This window comes from Panicum virgatum, chromosome 3K, assembly GCF_016808335.1.
Source record: "Panicum virgatum strain AP13 chromosome 3K, P.virgatum_v5, whole genome shotgun sequence".
Taxonomy (NCBI): domain Eukaryota; kingdom Viridiplantae; phylum Streptophyta; class Magnoliopsida; order Poales; family Poaceae; genus Panicum; species Panicum virgatum.
This window is the reverse complement of record NC_053138.1, coordinates 50,193,969-50,212,390: the sequence shown is the minus strand read 5'-3', so window position 1 is coordinate 50,212,390 and position 18,422 is coordinate 50,193,969. Positions and strand designations below refer to the sequence as shown.

The 18,422-nt window shown below is 47.5% G+C and overlaps 1 protein-coding gene across 1 annotated transcript; it reads left to right on the top strand.

Annotated features, from left to right (window-relative positions):
* Nucleotides 1-612: 612 nt before the first annotated feature.
* Nucleotides 613-1,569, top strand: LOC120701515. The gene has a single exon (XM_039985529.1). It carries the CDS (start codon nucleotides 640-642, stop codon nucleotides 1,333-1,335), a length of 696 nt encoding a protein of 231 aa, XP_039841463.1. The 5' UTR covers nucleotides 613-639; the 3' UTR covers nucleotides 1,336-1,569.
* The last annotated feature ends 16,853 nt before the right edge of the window (nucleotides 1,570-18,422 follow it).

Sequence of the window (18,422 nt, the reverse complement as noted above, 5' to 3'; positions counted from 1 at the left end):
GTCATGCATCTTGTAAGAGTGAGAAGTCATTTGTATCGAGTGCAATTCTGACCTCCTGATTCAGCTTTAATAGTATCAAATCGAGCAACGAAACATAGTTTTTTTTGAAACAATGAAACATAGTTTTTTTTATCCTCCGGGTGATTTCTCTGCGGAATGAGCATGTCAGAGGATTATTAACAGCTAGTACTCTCCACCCTACTGGAAAACTAAGAGGACGATGCCCATAAGAAAAGAGACAGGAAACGGTCGCGAAAAGGAACGAGACAGGAAAAGAATGTGTATTCCAAGTCAGAAAAGGGGATCATGGTCAACAGTCAGTGGATCGTGTTCATTGCCTGCTTGGCTACACCTTGCATAATCAAATCCGTCGGCGGTCAGCCGCATTGTTCCGAGTCGACTCATCGGCCGGTGAAGACAAAGATGCGCAACATTTTCCACAAAAACTTCTTCATCAGCAGACTTTTCTTGAGCACGAGCACGACAGCGAGCTGCGTCGCCAAATTTTCCACAAACTAGTCTACTGACATTATCTTTTTTTCTTTTGTTGTTGATCAACTTGCATTGAACACTACACTACTTGTCACTACATATATCGATCAGAGCTTCAGAAGATAATGGCAACTGCAGTCTTCAGGGATGTGCGGGAGCAGACGTGTATCCTACTTCGCGCACGAACCGGGGCACTGGCTGCGCCCAGCGGCCGGCGACGACGGCGGCGGGTTCACCTGCGACGGCTGCCTCGTCGCCGGCGCCGGGGCGCGGTACCGGTGCGCCCGCGGGGGCTGCGGCTTCACGCTGCACGAGGCGTGCGCGCGCGGGTTCCCGAGGACGCTCAAGTCCCCGGTCCACCCGCAGCACCGGCTGAAGCGCCGCAAGAGCGCCTCTGACGGCGGCGGCGGGGGGTGCGAGGTGTGCGGCGAGGACGTGAAGGGCGCGTGCTACGCCTGCGCGGCGTGCGGGATCGCCCTGCATCCGCTGTGCGCGCGGATGCCGGGGAAGGCCCAGGGCGCCGCGCATGGCGGCGCCGTCGGCGGCCACGAGGCGTGGCTCGTCCGCGCCGGCGCCGCGCCGGCGCCGGGTTCGGGTTCGGGTTCGTCGTGCGCGGCGGCGGCGTGCGGGCGCCCGCTGGGCGCATGGCGGTACCGGTGCCTGACGTGCGGCGCGGAGCTGCACCCGCGGTGCCTTGTGCCGGCGGCGGACCAGTTCATCCGCCACCGCGGCGGCGGCGGGGAGCGCGCGGCGGCCGCGCAGGGGTGCTGCGGCGCGCTGCTGCACGACGTGACCAGCTGCTGCGCCATCTCCAGCTACGGCTTCTTCTACCGTTTCGACTGATTCCGTCCGCCGCCATGCAGGCATCGTGCAAGAACAACAGATACGAATAGATAATTAGATACAAGTAAATTAAACTCATTGTTTTTTTTAGGGTCACGGGGGGTTCCCCCACCTGAATTTTCATTGAAAGGCTTTTTGGAAGCCAAAACAGCTATTACAGAGTAGTTAAGCATTGCTAGGAAAAAACGTGGGGAGAGGACTACAGTTATCGTTTACATATTGGAGAACACAGCACACCAGGCATCACACACAATATAATCTTCCCTCTTCCATCTGCAGCTCCAATCACGGGCTTCACTTTTACAGGCGTCCCAGAGTCTGCGATGTGAGGGTGGGAGGGTGTTGAAGATCACATCATTCCTATGCTTCCAAATGTTCCAGCAGATTAGAAGAACGAAGCTATCATAATGCTTTGACGGAATCGAAGTCGGGCGCGGCAGTGCCCACAGCTTCAGCACATCACCATGCGCAGTGTTCATGCCCAGCGCTTGCCAAGCCTGTTTGGCGAAGGGGCAGGAGAGGATCAGATGCTGGCAATCTTCGTCTTCAACACCACAAATCTCGCAGGCGGCGTCTTCCAGCAGGTTTTTGGCCCGCAGGTTTGCGCGGCAGTTCAGGCGCTGCCGCGCCAGTAGCCACGCGAAGAATTGCACCCGCGGCGGGGCACGATTTCGCCAAACAATTTTTGCAAAGTCACACTGGTCAGCTCCCGTAGCTTGCATGGAGAGTCGGTAGATTGGACCAGCACGCATCCCGCCGTCCTCGCCGGAGAGTGGCGAGGTTCGCCTGTCGGCGGCCGCACTCAGCTACACATTCCGCAGGACGTCCCTTAGAGCGGCGAGCTCCTGTCGTGCTCCAACCGTGAGCCGGGGGACCAGGCAGTGCTCGATCCCGTCTCCCAGCACGCTCGCCAAGGAGACATCAGCAGTGGAGGCATGGGAGAAGAGGAGAGGGAACTGCTCTGCCAGGCACCCAATCGGAAGCCACCTATCGCTCCAGAAGCTTGTGGCCGCGCCGTCCCCAACAACGCTAGCCGTGACAGCCCGGTACATCGGAAGCAATTCTGCCAGATCATGCCAGTGCGCGCCCGCAAGCTCGCCGCGCATCAAGACAATGTCAATCCTACCGCGGACCCAGGCAGCCCAGGCAGAGTCCCCAGGGTTGTGCAGGCGATGGAGTAGCTTCAGGAGGAGGCACTTGTTCTGCGTGCTCATACGTATGGATACAAAGACTCTAAGAAATCTTATACACCCGAGACAACGTTATAAGTTCAAGCATATCTCGCCCGAGACTTTACCTAGTCAGATGCCACGAATCAAGCTTTTCCTGATCTTGCCTATTGCTTTGCTCTATTTGGCTATGAATTCCCAATCACTAGACTTCTTTATCGTCTTTGCCTATCACTACCTTGGCTAGCCTATACTTGTTATTGCTCACCTCAACCTGGGCTTACTACTTTAGCTCTTTTTTTCTATTCTTTCTTTCCCTCTTTTTTAAAGGTTCTCTCCTTTCTTCCCTTACTCTAGCTATTTGCTGATTTAGCAAGGACTCCTACTCCTGGGGAACTACTGATTGGTTAGAGCGTGGGCTTGAAATATACCTTTATTCCCGCCTGGAAACCTGGGATTGGAAATCCAATCTCTAGCTCTTGAAAAAAGGGATTAGAAGGTAGACCAACCTTAATAGTTCACTGTTGGCGGAAGCCAATGTCTCGGGACTCATTCTGACTTAAACAAGGGGTGGGTCTTTACCAACTTCCAAATCCAAGATTTAGGGAAAAAAAAGAGGGGCACTCTTCATTCTTCATTCGAAACTCATGAATGTCTTTTATCCCCAATCCTCCCTGCTCCTTTGGTTGGCAAGCCAGCTCCCAGGAGACCAGGGACTGCCCGCCTGAGACATGTTCCTCACCTGACCACAGAAAAGCTCGACGCCTGCGATCCAGCGCATCCAGGGTGCCTTGCGGGAGGAGGAGAGACGACATTGCATAGATAAGTTGGCTGTCCAGCACACTGTTAACCAATATTGCATGGCCCATCGGGTTCAGCAGGGTGCTCTGCCAACCAGCCAAGTAACTGTCTGCCTTGCTGATCAGTGGAGCGAATGCATTGAGTCGAAGCTTGTTGCAGGACAGAGGCAAGCCAAGGTAGGTTTGGGGGAAGCTGCCGACCTGACAGGCAAGGATCCCGGCCAGTACAGCAACCTCACCTTGGGGGATATGCATGGGAACAATTGTGCTTTTGTTGTAGTTGATCTTGAGTCCAGTAGCGGCCGAGAAAGCATCCCGGACCTCCTTCAGCTGCCGCACGCTTGCAGGGTCAGACCGCAGCACCACAAGAGTGTCATCGGCGTATTGCAACACCGGGCATGGGAGATTATCATCCGTCGGGTGCCTGATCCCTGCATTCTGTTTGACCATTTGCTGTTGAACGTCAGCCACAATCAGGAACATGTATGGGGAGAGAGGATCCCCCTGGCAGACGCCTCTTTTGCAGGAGAACCAGGGGCCCGGCGTGCCATTGACTAGCACCGCCGACTTGGACGAGGAGAGCAGGGCCGCGATCCAACTACACCAGCGCTGCGGGAAACCGCGTGTCACCATGATCCGCTGCAAGCTGTCCCAGTTAACAGAGTCGAACGCCTTGGCAAAGTCAAGTTTCAGAACTAGCGTAGGCAGCTTCCGTTTGTTGCAGGATTGGACCAATTCCATGGCATATATGAAGTTCTCTGAGATCGACCGCCCTTTGATGAAACCGGTCTGGTCAACATCAATGATCTTTGGGATTTCAGCCTGCAATCTCGTTGTTACACTGTTGGAGAATGGCTTATTAGTGCCGGTCACAGGACGTGTTAGTGCCGGTTCCTGTGACCGACACTAAATGGCTGGCACTAACGTGACAACACGTTAGTGCTGGCTACTGTGACCGGCACTAACGTGCGCTGCCACGCTCCGCCCAGACATCCACTTTAGTGCCGGCTGGTATTACTAGCCGGCACTAAATGTTTTTATTTTTTTTCTTATGTTTTTATACAAATTGCTGTGGATATCTGTGTCATATTAGGACCGTATTAGTATCTATTGCACACTAATATTAGGACCGTATTAGTAACTTATTGCACACTAATATTAGAATCGCATCACACTAATATAATATTATATATATAATATATGTACATACATATAGAGTTCATATATGGAACACTTCAGAGTTCAAAAGTACTTGAGATATTACAAATTATTAAGCATCAACTATAGTAACGTATCAGCTTCCTCGTCGTCAGATCTTCTTTGGCGAAGTTTGTACGGAGATCGCCATGAAATTCGCCCTTAGGATTTATGACTTCATCGAGAAGGAATCCACATATAGCTTCTTGAATTGCCCTGACCCGAGCCATTTCAATGAGTTCTTCTTTCATCCACCAACGCTGTCACATTTTTCGATGAAGTCATGAGAATAAAAAATAATAAATTAAAATAATGAGCAGATGTGATTGTGCTCATGTACATTGAATGCCTCCACTATCATTTGCCCTTTTTCACTTGCAAAAGAGTTGATCCACTCGCATATGTAGTATCCACATAAGTTGTTTCCTTGGTCCTGTCTCCAACACTATGGACAAATGTGGGTTACGATATAGAATTTTTCTGATGTTTATTGCGAATGACATTAGTAGCGAGAGTATATTCATATCGGAAAATCAGTGAACCAACGAAGAGGCTCGATTTCACCTATGGGCAAGCCTATGTGTTTGCGGAGGTAGTGACTCCATGCAATATTTACCACCTCGATGAGATTTTGGTACTTTGATTTATCTTGCCTTAACGAGTCGTACACCAAGACCTTGTGCTCCTCAATTCGAATACAAAGCAATATCCAATGAAAGTTGTGCATATACATACGCACAATCAATTAATGTTGATTATAATAGTTATTTAATAGTATTATTAATACGAAGGGATTGAAAAAAAGAGGCTAACAAAGAACGACTCACTGATGGTTGTATGGCAAGAGAATGAAGGGACACATGTTATTCTTACGCAACCCCCTGTATATAACATTGACTATGTCTTCAGGCTTTTGCGCTACCGATTGCTCGTGTATAATATCGGGGTCGAAGAACCCGACGTTATGGAAGTTCTTCTTTCGGCAAATTTGAATTTTTGACCTACGGGACACAAGAAAAATGGGGATCAGTCAACACACAAGGCTAAAATAATGAAACGAGAGACAATACTTACATGCACCATACACTGACGAGGGACTTGTGAAGGGCATCTTGATGGTATAAATCGTAAAGTGCTACAAACTCGATATATACATCATCTGCCCCCCGCCAGAAATGCTCATCTTTAATCCGAGCTGGGAACATCTCTAATTCATTAGCTTTAGATTGCACAGCATACCATTTGTGTAACTCGGCCATTCTCGTTGGTAGGAATGGTAGCAACTCTGGCCATATCAAAGGTTCACCAAGTACAAACTTTTTCTTGCCGCGGGCATTCTGTTGGGCCTCCCCAAGCAATTGAGCCCTTGTTAGATCAATTTGCAATATCATCCCAGCCATGGTCAATGGATCTCTTGATTCATCGGGACATTCTTCACGCGGCACTATCAACGGAGGGATAGATTATTTGGACTGCTCTCCGAGCTGGGGAACGGTCTTTGCATTAATCCACCGATTCTTGGGGCTGCAGTAGCACTTTCTGATCTGTCGATCATAATCCGACTCCCTTTCTTTCTCCTTGGTGGGATCTTTAATGAAGTGTTCCTTTGCAACCGGATCTATTTCTGGCGTCATGTTCGCAGCCTCCCTCAGTAGCTTGCGCTTCAGCAAGAAGGTTTGAAATGATTCTTCTGCCTCTTCCTCTTCTGGAGCCTTCGCTTTCTTCTTTCTTTGCTGCTTATGAGATGGCTCGACCGAAGGTACCGTGTATGCCTTCTGTCACTGACTCTGATTCTGTTGTGCGGATGGTGATGATGCCGGAATTGGCTCGCTTTGTGCAGCTGGTGATGGCGGATCCATACTGGGGTCTCGTGCAGGCGGTGGAGAAGGTGGGCCAACACTAGGATTCCTGTCAGCTAGTGTTGGTGATCTTTGCCTTGAGCACCGAGCGGAATCTGTGGCTGCTTGCACCAATCTTATGCCGCGCTTTTGCCACGCGATCCATGTGTGTACGGCATGTTGTAGTTCTGTTTCTTCAGGACCTATAGGGATCGGGAGGTCCAAGTCTTCCCAGCGTTCTTTAGTAATTCTGTCAACAAAGACTCTAGCGAATCCTTCAGGAATCGGCTGGCAATGTATTGTCCCGCCTTCTTCTTGGACTTCCGCATAACCCTCAGCACAAACTTTGATCTTTTTCCCATAAAGAACCAGAAGCTCACATTGGGTCCTAACGGTGATGTCGTCAATGGGGTCCCTCGGCCTGTCGTCACCCAAATTAGGGTGCTCTGTGGAAGCAACACTGCTACGACGCTGAGAAGGGGGGGCTGATCTCCACATTGACAGCTGGTTGGTCCGAGCATTGCCCAACTGCTGCCTCAAGTGACATTATCCGGTTTTCTAGGCTACGGATCTTCTCTGCCACTACTGCCTTGCTTCTGCATCGGCTTCGGTAGGTTTCGAGATCTCCGGAAAAGCCATATTTCCATGGAACTATGCCCACGCCTCGGGTCCGTCCAGTGTGTTCCGCATTCCCAAGAGTGTAAGTCAGCTCGTCATTCTCTCTGTTGGGCTGGAAGGTTCCTTCTTCCATATGCCTCATTGCATCGTCGAGTCTTTGGGCAGCCTCTCTTAGTACGTCGCTAGTCACAAACATTCCAGTGTCGGGGTCTAGTGTGACTCCATGAGCATAGAAGTAATACCTTGCTCGTTTGGGCCAACTCAAGGTCTGTGGTACGATTCATTTTACAATTAAATTATTTTCCATTTTTTCCCATTTCGGAACAGCAACCTTATAAACTCCAGGCCCAAGTCTATGGAAGTTTGTCTTTTTGCTAGCATTCATTTTGCCTTGAATCGAGGCTGCCATGCTGTCAGCACTGTGCTTGTAATTCATGAATTCATTCCACCACTCTCGTTGCTTCTTCCAGACTTTATCAAAACCTGGTGTGAGGCCCTTGTTGACAAAGTTTGCCACCAATTTTTTCTTGAATGAGCCGAACTAAATTGCCATCTTCTTAAATGCCCATCCCTTTACTTTGTTAGCTTTGCCTGGGGGGAAGTTGAAGTGCAACGACACCTCTTTCCATAACAAATCTTTCTCTGAATCTAGCACGATATCTTCAGATCAATCAGAGACTTTATTTCTCTTCCAAAGCTTGTACTTTATGGGGACGCTTTCCCTAACAAGATACCCCAATTGATTTACAAAGGTCATCTTAATTTGACCAGGGGCTAGTGGCTCGCCGGTTGCTTCGTTGATCTCCGTGATGGTCGTACATCCTACCATCTTCCTCTTGGAGCCACGTTTCCGTTTAGGCTTCGTTGATCCTGATGCCTGAAAGAATCGCAAATCTATCAAGCGGGTTGCTAGCAACTAGTGGACGTCGCGGCAGGTATGCGTAACCTTCATAACCCGCAAGCAAGGGTTCCAGATTGAAAATTAGGTAACTTATTGACTGAAACATTCATAAGAATTTTTAGCTGGAGCACGACTGCTTACACAAGGACTGAAATCATCAACAAAGCTAGCAACATAACATAAATAGTTCGCAGCTGGGCCGCATGTGTCACAAACAATATCTTGCTCCTAACATATATATTGACAAAACGTTTATCCTGATGCCTGAAAGAATCACTAAACTTTTATACCTCGGCTTCCTCGACATTTTCTTCTTCCTCCCCACTAATTTCTTGCTCCTCGTCGCCATAATAATGCAAGTTTAAAAATTGGCTGCCATCGTTCTCGTCCTCATCAAACTCTGGAGCTATGTGCCCAATACTACCACGAATGAGCTCGTGCATTAACTCGTCTTAGTTGTCCGTAGGATCCATTTCCACTACCTGAAACAATAAAAAACATTAAGTATTTTCTAGTACTAATAAAATGTACATATTTGCAAAAATATTGTACACATGTTTATATTCATAAATGCTCACATGGTTATTTAGATCCAGAAATCAAAACACCAAGGCAATCATAGCAATCATACAGAGAAATCAAAAAATAATCCGGAGCCTAACTATGAGACTAATAAGCTAAAAGAGCAAGCATGAGACTATGAGACTATGAGTCAAGATCACAAGTTGAATTTGAAACAGTCGCAAAGAGCGAAGCTTTCCGCCCAATAGGTAACGGTTGGGACACCCATTCTCTCTCAGATGTTCACTCCACTCCTATGATCGATTTCAGTAACTGGAGTTTCATGTTGATCTCTACCAGGTCCGAAGTGTCCCTTGAGCCGACAGGGGGTTCCACGCCGACGAATATGTATAGCCCGGCAAGCTCGGCTTCCAGAGTCAAAGATGCCGCAGGGCGGTGCCCAATTATTGTTCTTAGTGTATCAAGCTGCTCCCTCAAATGTTCCTCTGTGTAGTTGCCCTGGTGGAAACAAGTGATAATTAAGATTATTTTAGATCATGCTAGACAAATTATGGTTTCGAACAAAAGCACAACTAATTAGTAAATTGTTCTATAAACCGCCCGACGGGCTTGTTCATGTCTGCGACTAGCAGTTAGTTACTTCAACTTTTTCATGTTATCCAATGGCATGAAATTGTTAAAAAAAAGTTAACAACACGCCAAGCTTTCATGTAAGCAAGAAAATCCAAGGTATCGAGAATGAAATCCGGCATATGAAAACAAATTTGGATGAACTGAGAAGACTTCAGGGGCAAATTAGCACCAAAGCAACGGAGAGAAGTACATTATTTACACTTCAGCAGCAGCAGTATGCTGCACTTTCTGAGGAAAATGAAGGTAAAGTTCTCACTGGTACCCTTGTGCCTAATGGTTTTCCCCAACATGATAGCAGTTGACCATTGTTTTGTTCAGATACTGATGAGGAACTAATGGAATGGCAAACAAAATTTGAAGAAAGGATTGCAATACTAGAAACAAAAATCAGTAAACTAGGTAGAGAGATGGATGATGAAGCAGCAACGAGCTCCTCACTGCCCCAGATAATCTCTGAATTAACACATGAAATAGGAAAGCTCCAAGCAGAAGCTGATGTAATCCTTTCTTCCATTTTTACCAGCTGACTATTTTCTCTCTCTTTTTTTGGTCATTATATTGGAGTTTAATTCTGCGTTTACGGTTTTCAGGATCACATATCTATTAAGCAGGAACGAGACTCAGACATCAAAAGGATATTCACCAAACATAATTTTGGGCCAGTTCCAAAATTTCTATGGAGTTTGGCCACATTGCGAGCTTGCTTTATTCTGCATTGTTTTTAGTTTACAGTTTTATTTCTTTTCGCTCGTCATCTCAGTGGCTGGATGCATGAGTGCATGTCATGTTCCAAATGATTTTACCAACTGTTATGTATTTTATTAAAAGTGTCTGCCCTGTATGTGCAAGTGTTTCATCACTGAAGGTATGCACTAAATATGTCTGTATCCTTTTCTTGAGCAGAAATCCAATGAAGACCAGTTAGATGTTTTATGGAAACACTATCTTAAAGTAAATGCTCGCTACTCTGAAATTGATGGCCAGATACAGTCTAAGATTGAATCTGCTGGTAGGAGCCGTAAGAGGTGGTGAACAAACTGGGCGTGCTCCTGCTGGATTTGTTGCAAAGGCAAATGGCTTAGTTAATGTGTTACGTGGTTTTATTTGAACCATCCTGGCAGTTATAGGGCATATAGCCGCAAGAGGTAGGAGACGACCTGATTTCTCCATTTTCCTTTCTTTCTTGTTAGCTAAAGAAAGGCTGCATGATATACAACCCAGTTTTACCTGATTCTTTGAGTTAATGGAACGCAAAGTTCCTTCAAAAAAAAAAGAACAAAGGCTACATGATACAACCCAGTTCTGCATGCCTGTCTCTTTTTTGTTAAGTACTGGCACTAGGCTCATACATTATAAAGAAAGTTTGTGATGTTTGAACTATGGTGCAAAAGATCATATTTTCTTGCTGAAAGAGACAATTATATCGCCCTAAAAAAACGAGAGACAATTATTCAGATTTCAGAACACTTTCAGGCACTGTCAATTCCATCTTGTATGCTTTATATGTCACCATCTCAGATGAGGATGTGGCTACATGCATTTGCTTATTGTTTGGTTCAGAATTGTAGTCTATCAAAATTGAAGATTAATTGTAAACATACAAGAATTGTATCAATTAGCTCCCAAAACCATGGATTAGTGAGGGCAAGAATCAGTTCGGATCAAAATACCTAGAGGTCGGGGCGGCGCACGGGGCTGGGGGCAGGGCGGCGTCGGGGTGCCGAGGACGACGAGGTTGGGGCGCGGCCTTGGACGGCGGGGGCAGGGCAGTGTCGGGGACGAGCCGGAGGTCGCGCCGGCGCGGCAGCCTGGGGACGCGCGAGGGATGCGCGGCTGGCACGGCGTGCCGGGCTGGGGAGGTCGACGGGGACCCGCGCCGGTGCACGCAGGCAAGGGCTAGCCGGGGATCCACGCGCGGCCGCGGGGGCGGGGGCGGTGGCGCACGGGGCGGTGCAGGGCTGCGTCGGGGGGCGCCGCGCCGGAGATGAGGTCGTGGCGGCGCGCGCATGGGGCCGGGGTAGGACGGCGTCGGGGTGCCGAGGACGACGAGGTCGGGGCGGCGGGGCAGGGCGGCACTGGGGACGAGGCGCCGGAGGACGTCGTGCCGGCGCGGCGGTCGGAGCAGGGGGCGAGGGCGGTGCGGCCGGCACGGCGTGCCGGGCCGGGGAGGTCGATGGCGAACCGCGGCGGCACACGCGGGCGAGGGCCGGCTTGGGATCCATGCGCGGCCGGGGGCGGGGGTGGCGCGGCGGCGCACGAGCGCGGGCGAGCGAGCAGGGGGCGCAGGCGGGGCAACGTCGACGTCGATCTAAATTTTGTGATTTTGGGGAGAGAAGAAAAGGGCTTTGTTGGGGGCAGTGCTAGGTTAGTGCCGGCTGGTCTTACCAGCAGGCACTAACCTGCCCCTATGACGTCAGCGAGACAAGTTAGTGCCGGCTGGTAATCCTAGCCGGCACTAAACGTTAGTGCCGGCTAGGATTACCAGCCGGCACTAACTTGTCCAAACTGGCGGGAAAGAAAATTTGGCCGCGCCAATTCTCTTTTACACAAAATTTTTAATACTAGTAAATGTATTCATAATTGGCTTAATAAATAGATTAATAAATTGAAAATTGATATCATAATTTTTTAAGTATATTGTTAATTATATCTACACAATAATAATAGTAATTGAAGTAAATTAACGAATATGCAACCATTATCAATTATGTGTAGCGTATAGGGTTTATATGTGTATATGTTTCTGTTATTCATAATAAATCGAAAACATTTCATTTTTATCCATGCAAAAATATTCAAAAAACCTTTTAATAGTAGCATATACAATGATGTAATCAATTCGCATATTACTTGATTATTTGTTTGTAATTTAATGTTTCAATGCTTCTAGTAATGCAAAATTAGTGAATGTAAATAATATTTATACCATGCAAAAATATAATATTATCTGAAGATGATATTATGTCATAATTGGACAAATAGTATCAAGAATTGAGATAAATACGATGCGGTGCATTACATTACATCACTGATTGAGAGAATTCAATATATAACTTATATAAAACTACTACTCATTATCATTATCTACTGGAACATTGATAATCTTCCTTTTCACGAAAGTGCCTTGAGCGTGATCACAGCGTAAGTAAGGTGTGTCCTCTTTGGATAAGAGGATGCTAGGGTCAACGTCAACTGAGAATGGAGGAAGGTCATCAATCTGGTCATAATCTTCTGAATTGTCCGAAATATCCTCAACTCCAACAACTTTTTTTCTGGAAGAACTATGTGCCGTTTCAGCTCATTTCCAGCCTTGTTTACTTCATGCGTCTTATCCGACTTCTTTTTCGGTTTGCTCGACATGTCCTTCACATAGAACACTTGTGTCACATCCTTGGCTAGAACGAATGGTTCATCTTTATATCCAATCTTTTTAAAGTCAACTATGCTCATCCCATACCGGTCCTTCGTTACGCCTCCTCCAGCCACCCATTCGCAACGAAATAAAGGGACAACTATGGGTCCATATTTAAGTTCTCATATCTCCTCTATGACACCATAGTAGTTGTTCTTTTCTCCATTACTGTTTACTATACACATACGGATACCACTGTTTTGGTTTATGCTTTTTTTTGTCTTGAGCTCTCGTATAAAATGTATACCCATTGATTTTGTACCCTTGGTATTGCTGGACAGTGATTGATGGTCCCCTAGCCAGCCATTGAAGTTCTTCATCAACTGTGTTGTTGCCCAATAATTTTCGTCTGAACTAGCCGTCAAAAGTTTTTATATGTTGGCGTGTAATCCAAGCAAGATTCTTCTGTGGATTTTCAGACTGTATAATATTCATGTGCTCATCAATATATGGAGCCACCTTGGATGAATTCTGAAGAACCGTGAAGTTTGCTTGGCTGAATTCACTACAAGGGATGTTCACATTACATTTCTTTCCTAGTGTGCCTTTTCCCTTTAGTCGCCCCTCATGGTGTGACACGGGGAGCCCAATCGGACTGAGATCAGGAAGATAGTCAACGCAAAACTCAATGACCTCCTCTATTCCATAGCCCTTAGCAATGCATCCTTCTGGGCGAGAACGTTTACGCACGTATTTCTTCAATACTGCCATGAACCTCTCGAAAGGGAACATATTGTGTAGAAAAACAGGACCCAGGATAGTTATTTCTGTCACAATATGAACTAGAAGGTGTGTCATAATATTGAAGAAGGAAGGTGGGAAGACCATCTCGAAGCTGACAAGACATTCGACAATGTCTTTCTGCAGCTTTATTAGATTATTTGGATTAATTGCTTTCTGTGAAATTTCATTCATGAACGCACAAAGCTTTACAACTGTCAATCTCACATTTTCCGGTAGAACACCCCTCAGTATAACCGGAAGTAATTGTGTCATCAGAATGTGGCAGTCATGGGACTTCAAGTTTTGGATTTTCTTCTCTTTCACATTTATTATGCCCTGTATATTTGAGGAGTACCCAGACGGGGCCTTGGTACTGTTTAAGCAATCGAACATACTTTCCTTCTCCTATTTGCTCAGATTATAGCTGGCAGGTTTTAAATAGTGGCGTCCTTTGTCTCTCTTCTCGGGTTGCAAGACTTGTCGTCCAGCTAGCATCCACATGTCGCGCCTTGCTTCCAATGTGTCTTTTGACTTACCATACACTCCCAGAAAGCCTAGTAGGTTGACGCAAAGATTCTTCAACAGATGCATCACATCAATTGCGTTGCGACCTGTAAGACTTGCCAATAAGATAGGTTCCACAATATAGACTTCTTCTTCCACATTGGAACATGTCCCTGGTCATCTTTCGGAACAGGTTGGCTACCGGGACCCTTTCCAAATACTATCATCACATTCTTGATCATCGAGAACACACGCTTTCCATTGCGGAACAGAGGCTTAGGACGAGTTTCGGGCTCTCCTTTGAAATGCTTCCCTTCAGTTCTTAGGGGGTGATCGGTAGGAAGGAATCGGCGATGGCCCATGTATACGCACTTCTTACAGTGTTTCAAATAAATGCTATCGGTTTCATCATAACAGTGGGTGCAGGCCATGTATCTCATGTTCGACTGTCCCGAAAGTTTTACAAGTGTAGGCCAATCATTGATGCATACAAAAAGCAAAGCTCGGAGGTTGAAAGACTCCTGTTTATACTCATCCCACACATGTACACCTTCTTCTTTCCAGAGCAGTAAGAGATCATCCATCAAGGGTTGCAGGAATACATCAATATCGTTTCCAGGTTCTTTTGGCCCTTCTATAAGCACCGGCATCATGATGAACTTACGCTTCAGGCACAACCAAGGAGGAAGGTTGAACATACATAGGGTCACGGGCCATGTACTATGAGCGCTGCCAAACTCACCGTACGGATTCATTCCATCCGCACTTAGAGCAAATCTTATATTCCTTGGGTCGTTGTCAAATTGAGGATACTCTCGGTTAAGGTTTCTCCACTAGGACCCATCTGCTGGGTGTCTGATCATGTGATCCTCCTTACGGTCTTCTTTGTGCCACCATATCAACTTAGCGTTATCCTTATTTTTGAAAAAACGCTTTAGATGTGGTATTATAGGGAAGTACCACACCAACTTTGCAGGAACTCTCTTCTTTACCGGCTGCCCATCAACATCACCTGGATCATCTCACCTGATCTTATACTGCAATGCGCTACAAACAGGACAAGCTTCCAAGTTCTCGTATTCGCCGCGATACAGGATGCAGTCGTTAGGACATGCGTGAATCTTCTGCACGTCCAATCCAAGAGGGCAAACCATCTTTTTAGCTTCGTATGTTGTTGACGGCAGTTCATTACCCTCATGAAGCATGTTCTTTACAATCTTTAATAGCTCACCAAATCCCTTATCGGTGACACCATTAGTTGCTTTCCATTTCAGCATCTCTAGCGTGGTACCCAACTTCTTCTGCTCCGGTTTGCAACTAGGGAACAACGGCCTTTTGTGATCCTCCAACATCTTCTCGAACTTTAATGCCTCCTTCACAGTTTCACTGCCTTTCTGTGTATCAAGCAACGCCTGACCTAGCTCGTCAGGTGGCTCCTCTTGTGCAACATTTGCTTCACCCTCGTCCATTGGTTCATCTTGAAAGCAACCTGCTTCATGAACCCATGCCCAATCTGGAAGATTGTTATCACCATCGGAATCTTCTTCATTATCTTCCATCATAACTCCAACTTCTCCGTGCTTAGTCCAAAGGCTATAGTTACTCATGAAACCATTCAAGGCCAGGTGATTCCATAGAGTATCTCTTTTTCGGAATTCTTTTTTTTCGCAAACACTGCATGGACAACACATTAAACCCTTAGGCGACCTATTTGCCATTGCCGCCTTGAGAAAAGAATCTAAATCCTGAATCCACGCCGAGGTGCTCCGGCTTCCGTGCATCCATTGTCGGTCCATCTGTACAAATTAAAAAAAAATCATGCTCATTATCCCTAAAAACAGGTTACTATGAAATAATTCGAAAAAATGTAAATGTGTCATAGGCCACCTATCTAGTAAATTTAAACTAAATAGCAAAATAAATTGGCACAATAACATATACACATGTCACCATGAAATAATTCAAAAAACTCATTCTAAATGTGTGATAGTCAAACTATATAGTAATCATTCTCTAAAAAGCAACAAATCAATTCTACCTTGCTCAAATTAATGAACAAATTAATAAATCATGCTCATTTTCCCTCATCCTTAAAATCCTTAAAATTTTGCATAATAACATATACACATGTCCCCGTGAAATAATTCCAAAAAATTACTCTAAATGTGTCATAGTCAAACTATCTAGAAAACCTTCTCTAAAAAGTAACAAATCGATTCTATTTTGCTCAAATTAATGAACAAATCGGAAAATTATGCTCATTTTTCCTCAACCTTAAAATCACTATTTTCTTTATCTAGAAAGCATGAAACAAAGAATAAACACCGTGAAAAGAGAAGAAGAAGTTACTAACCTTTGGTGCACTTGGATGGGTGAAATCCTCACAAATTTGGGGGAAAATGGGCAGCATCTCCCCTCTAACACGCCATGAGAGAGGAGGAGCTCGGCCAAATGAAATGGTCGAGCTGGGGAAGAAGGAGTGTCTGGTATATACGGGGCAAGTTAGTGCCGGCTGGTGGTTTTAGCCGGCACTAAGTGTGGACGTTTAGTGCCGGCTAGAGCTACCAGCCGGCACTAACTTGCAATTGACCAAGTTAGTGCCGGCTAGAATTCCCGTCCGGCACTAATGTGTCTTTTGACCGTTGTGGCAGCCGTGCTGACCGTTGGGAGATGGCACGTTAATGCCGGCTGGGGTTTCTAGCCGGCACTAACGTGCCCGACTTGTACTGTTCATGCACGTTAGTGCCGGCTCCTAGTTGACCGGCACTAATGTGATGGTACCAATGAGACATTCTCCAGCAGTGTTAGCATCTTCGCCACGATCTTCAGTGAGCAGTTCTGTAGGCATATTGGGCGGAAATCCCCAACTTTGGTTGCAGCACAGTGCTTGGGGATCATGACCACGAAGGCGCGGTTCAGCCGCTCGAGCTCAGCCTCGCCCCGGTGGAAGACGTGTGCGAGCTCCATAACTGAACTAGCAACAGTATCCTAGGCCGCAAGATAGAAGCTGGGGCCGAAGCCGTCCGGGCCAGGTGAGTTGTTCCTGTTCATTGCCTGCACAGCTGCCCGCGCCTCTGCTTCGGTGAAGCGCGCAACGAGGGGCTCGCCGTTGACAGTGGCAGCCGCCGCATAAAGACTGTCCAGGGAGAAAGCCCAGGCGGCAGCATGCTCCTCACCGAGCAGGTTCCGGAGATGTGCTGTCAGTGCCGCCATCTTCGCTTCATGGGATGTGACCATGGCCCCATCCACCTCCAGCGCCCTGATTTGATTCCGGCGCAAGCGCTGGCTGGCGTGCGCATGGAAAAACTGGGTGTTGGAGTCGCCTTCCCGTATAGCTCGCCGCTTGCCGCGCTGCTTCTAGTAAGCAGCACGTTCGCGTAGGGAGGCGGTGAGCTTCTCCTGACATTCAAGTCGCAGCAGCTGTTCCCCTGTGGAGAGGACTTGGGTTTCTTCAAGCACATCAAACAAATAGATGACGAACTTGTAATTTTGGTGGAGAGAGGGTGGTGCACGCTTACTCCGCGCCCAAGCCTTGGTCGCACTCCGGACTGCTTTCAGCGCACCTGCCATGGCGCCCACCGCATTACCATGTAGGTGCCCGTGCCAGGCCGGGAGGATCGAGGGCAGGAAGTCATGGTCCTTGAGCCATCCATTTTCGAAGCGGAAGAGGTTGGGCTTGGGGATGGAAGTGCTGATCGTGAGGAGGATTGGTGTGTGATCAGAAGTGGTTTGGCGAGGGAGGTGAGCGAGGAGTTCGGAAAAACCAGGCTCATGGAGTTGTTGTAGAACACGCGGTCCGGACGCGCCAGGGTGGGGGTAGCCCGGTGGTTGGACCAGGTGAAGAGGCGGTCAAGGAGCGGGATGTCAATCAGGCCAAGATCGCTAATTGCATCATTAAAGGCTTGAGCGAGAGGCTGGTTGACCGACCCATTGCTGTTATCCGTGCTCCCCCTAGTTAGGTTAAAATCGCCAGCAAGGAGCCAGTTCCCCTGAACGTGGCTAGCGATCTCGCGCAAGTCATCCAGGAAAAGGAGGGAGTCCCTGTGATCAGCAGGTGCATAAACATTTGTGACAGCAAAGTGGTAGTCGAAAACAGTGGACGTGAAGAAACACGTGAGGGTGTGGCGGCGAGCAATGTAGGAAGTTGCATTCAGGGATCTGGCATCCCAGGCCGTCATGATGCCCCCGCGAGCGCCGACGGACTCGGCAAAGTGGAAGTCAGCGAGGTTGGGAGGGAGGAAACTTCGGGACTTGGAAGTAGGTATTGACCGCAGTTTAGATTCTTGGAGACAAGCTACGTTCAGCTTAGCGCTGAGGAGCGTATCACGGACGAGCTTGCATTTGTCAGCATCGCCCAAACCTCTAACATTCCAGGAGACCAAGGACCAGTTAGTAGTGCTAGCGGCCATGAACACAGGGAGCCCACCGAGAACACAAACATGGGTTACCCGTCGAAGAGGGCACCCCAGACAAAGAAGACGAACTGGAACAGACGATACGACCTGGTGCCGAGGCGCCAAGCAAGGTTTCAGAAACAGACACTAAACTTGGAAAACCAGGCAAGTTCCGCAGGACTGCCAACAGGCAAACCACAATACTGAAAGACATAAAGGGAAAAGAGCTAAGCTGGAGGCAAGCGCTACTGCTAACATTAGTGGTCAAAGCAGTCCGCGCGGTGGAGACCTTGAGTTCAATCATCCGGATCTGGCCAGCGCCAAGTCCAGAGCAGCGCTCGTGCGATCGCCAATGGATAGGACGTTGTCAACGGCA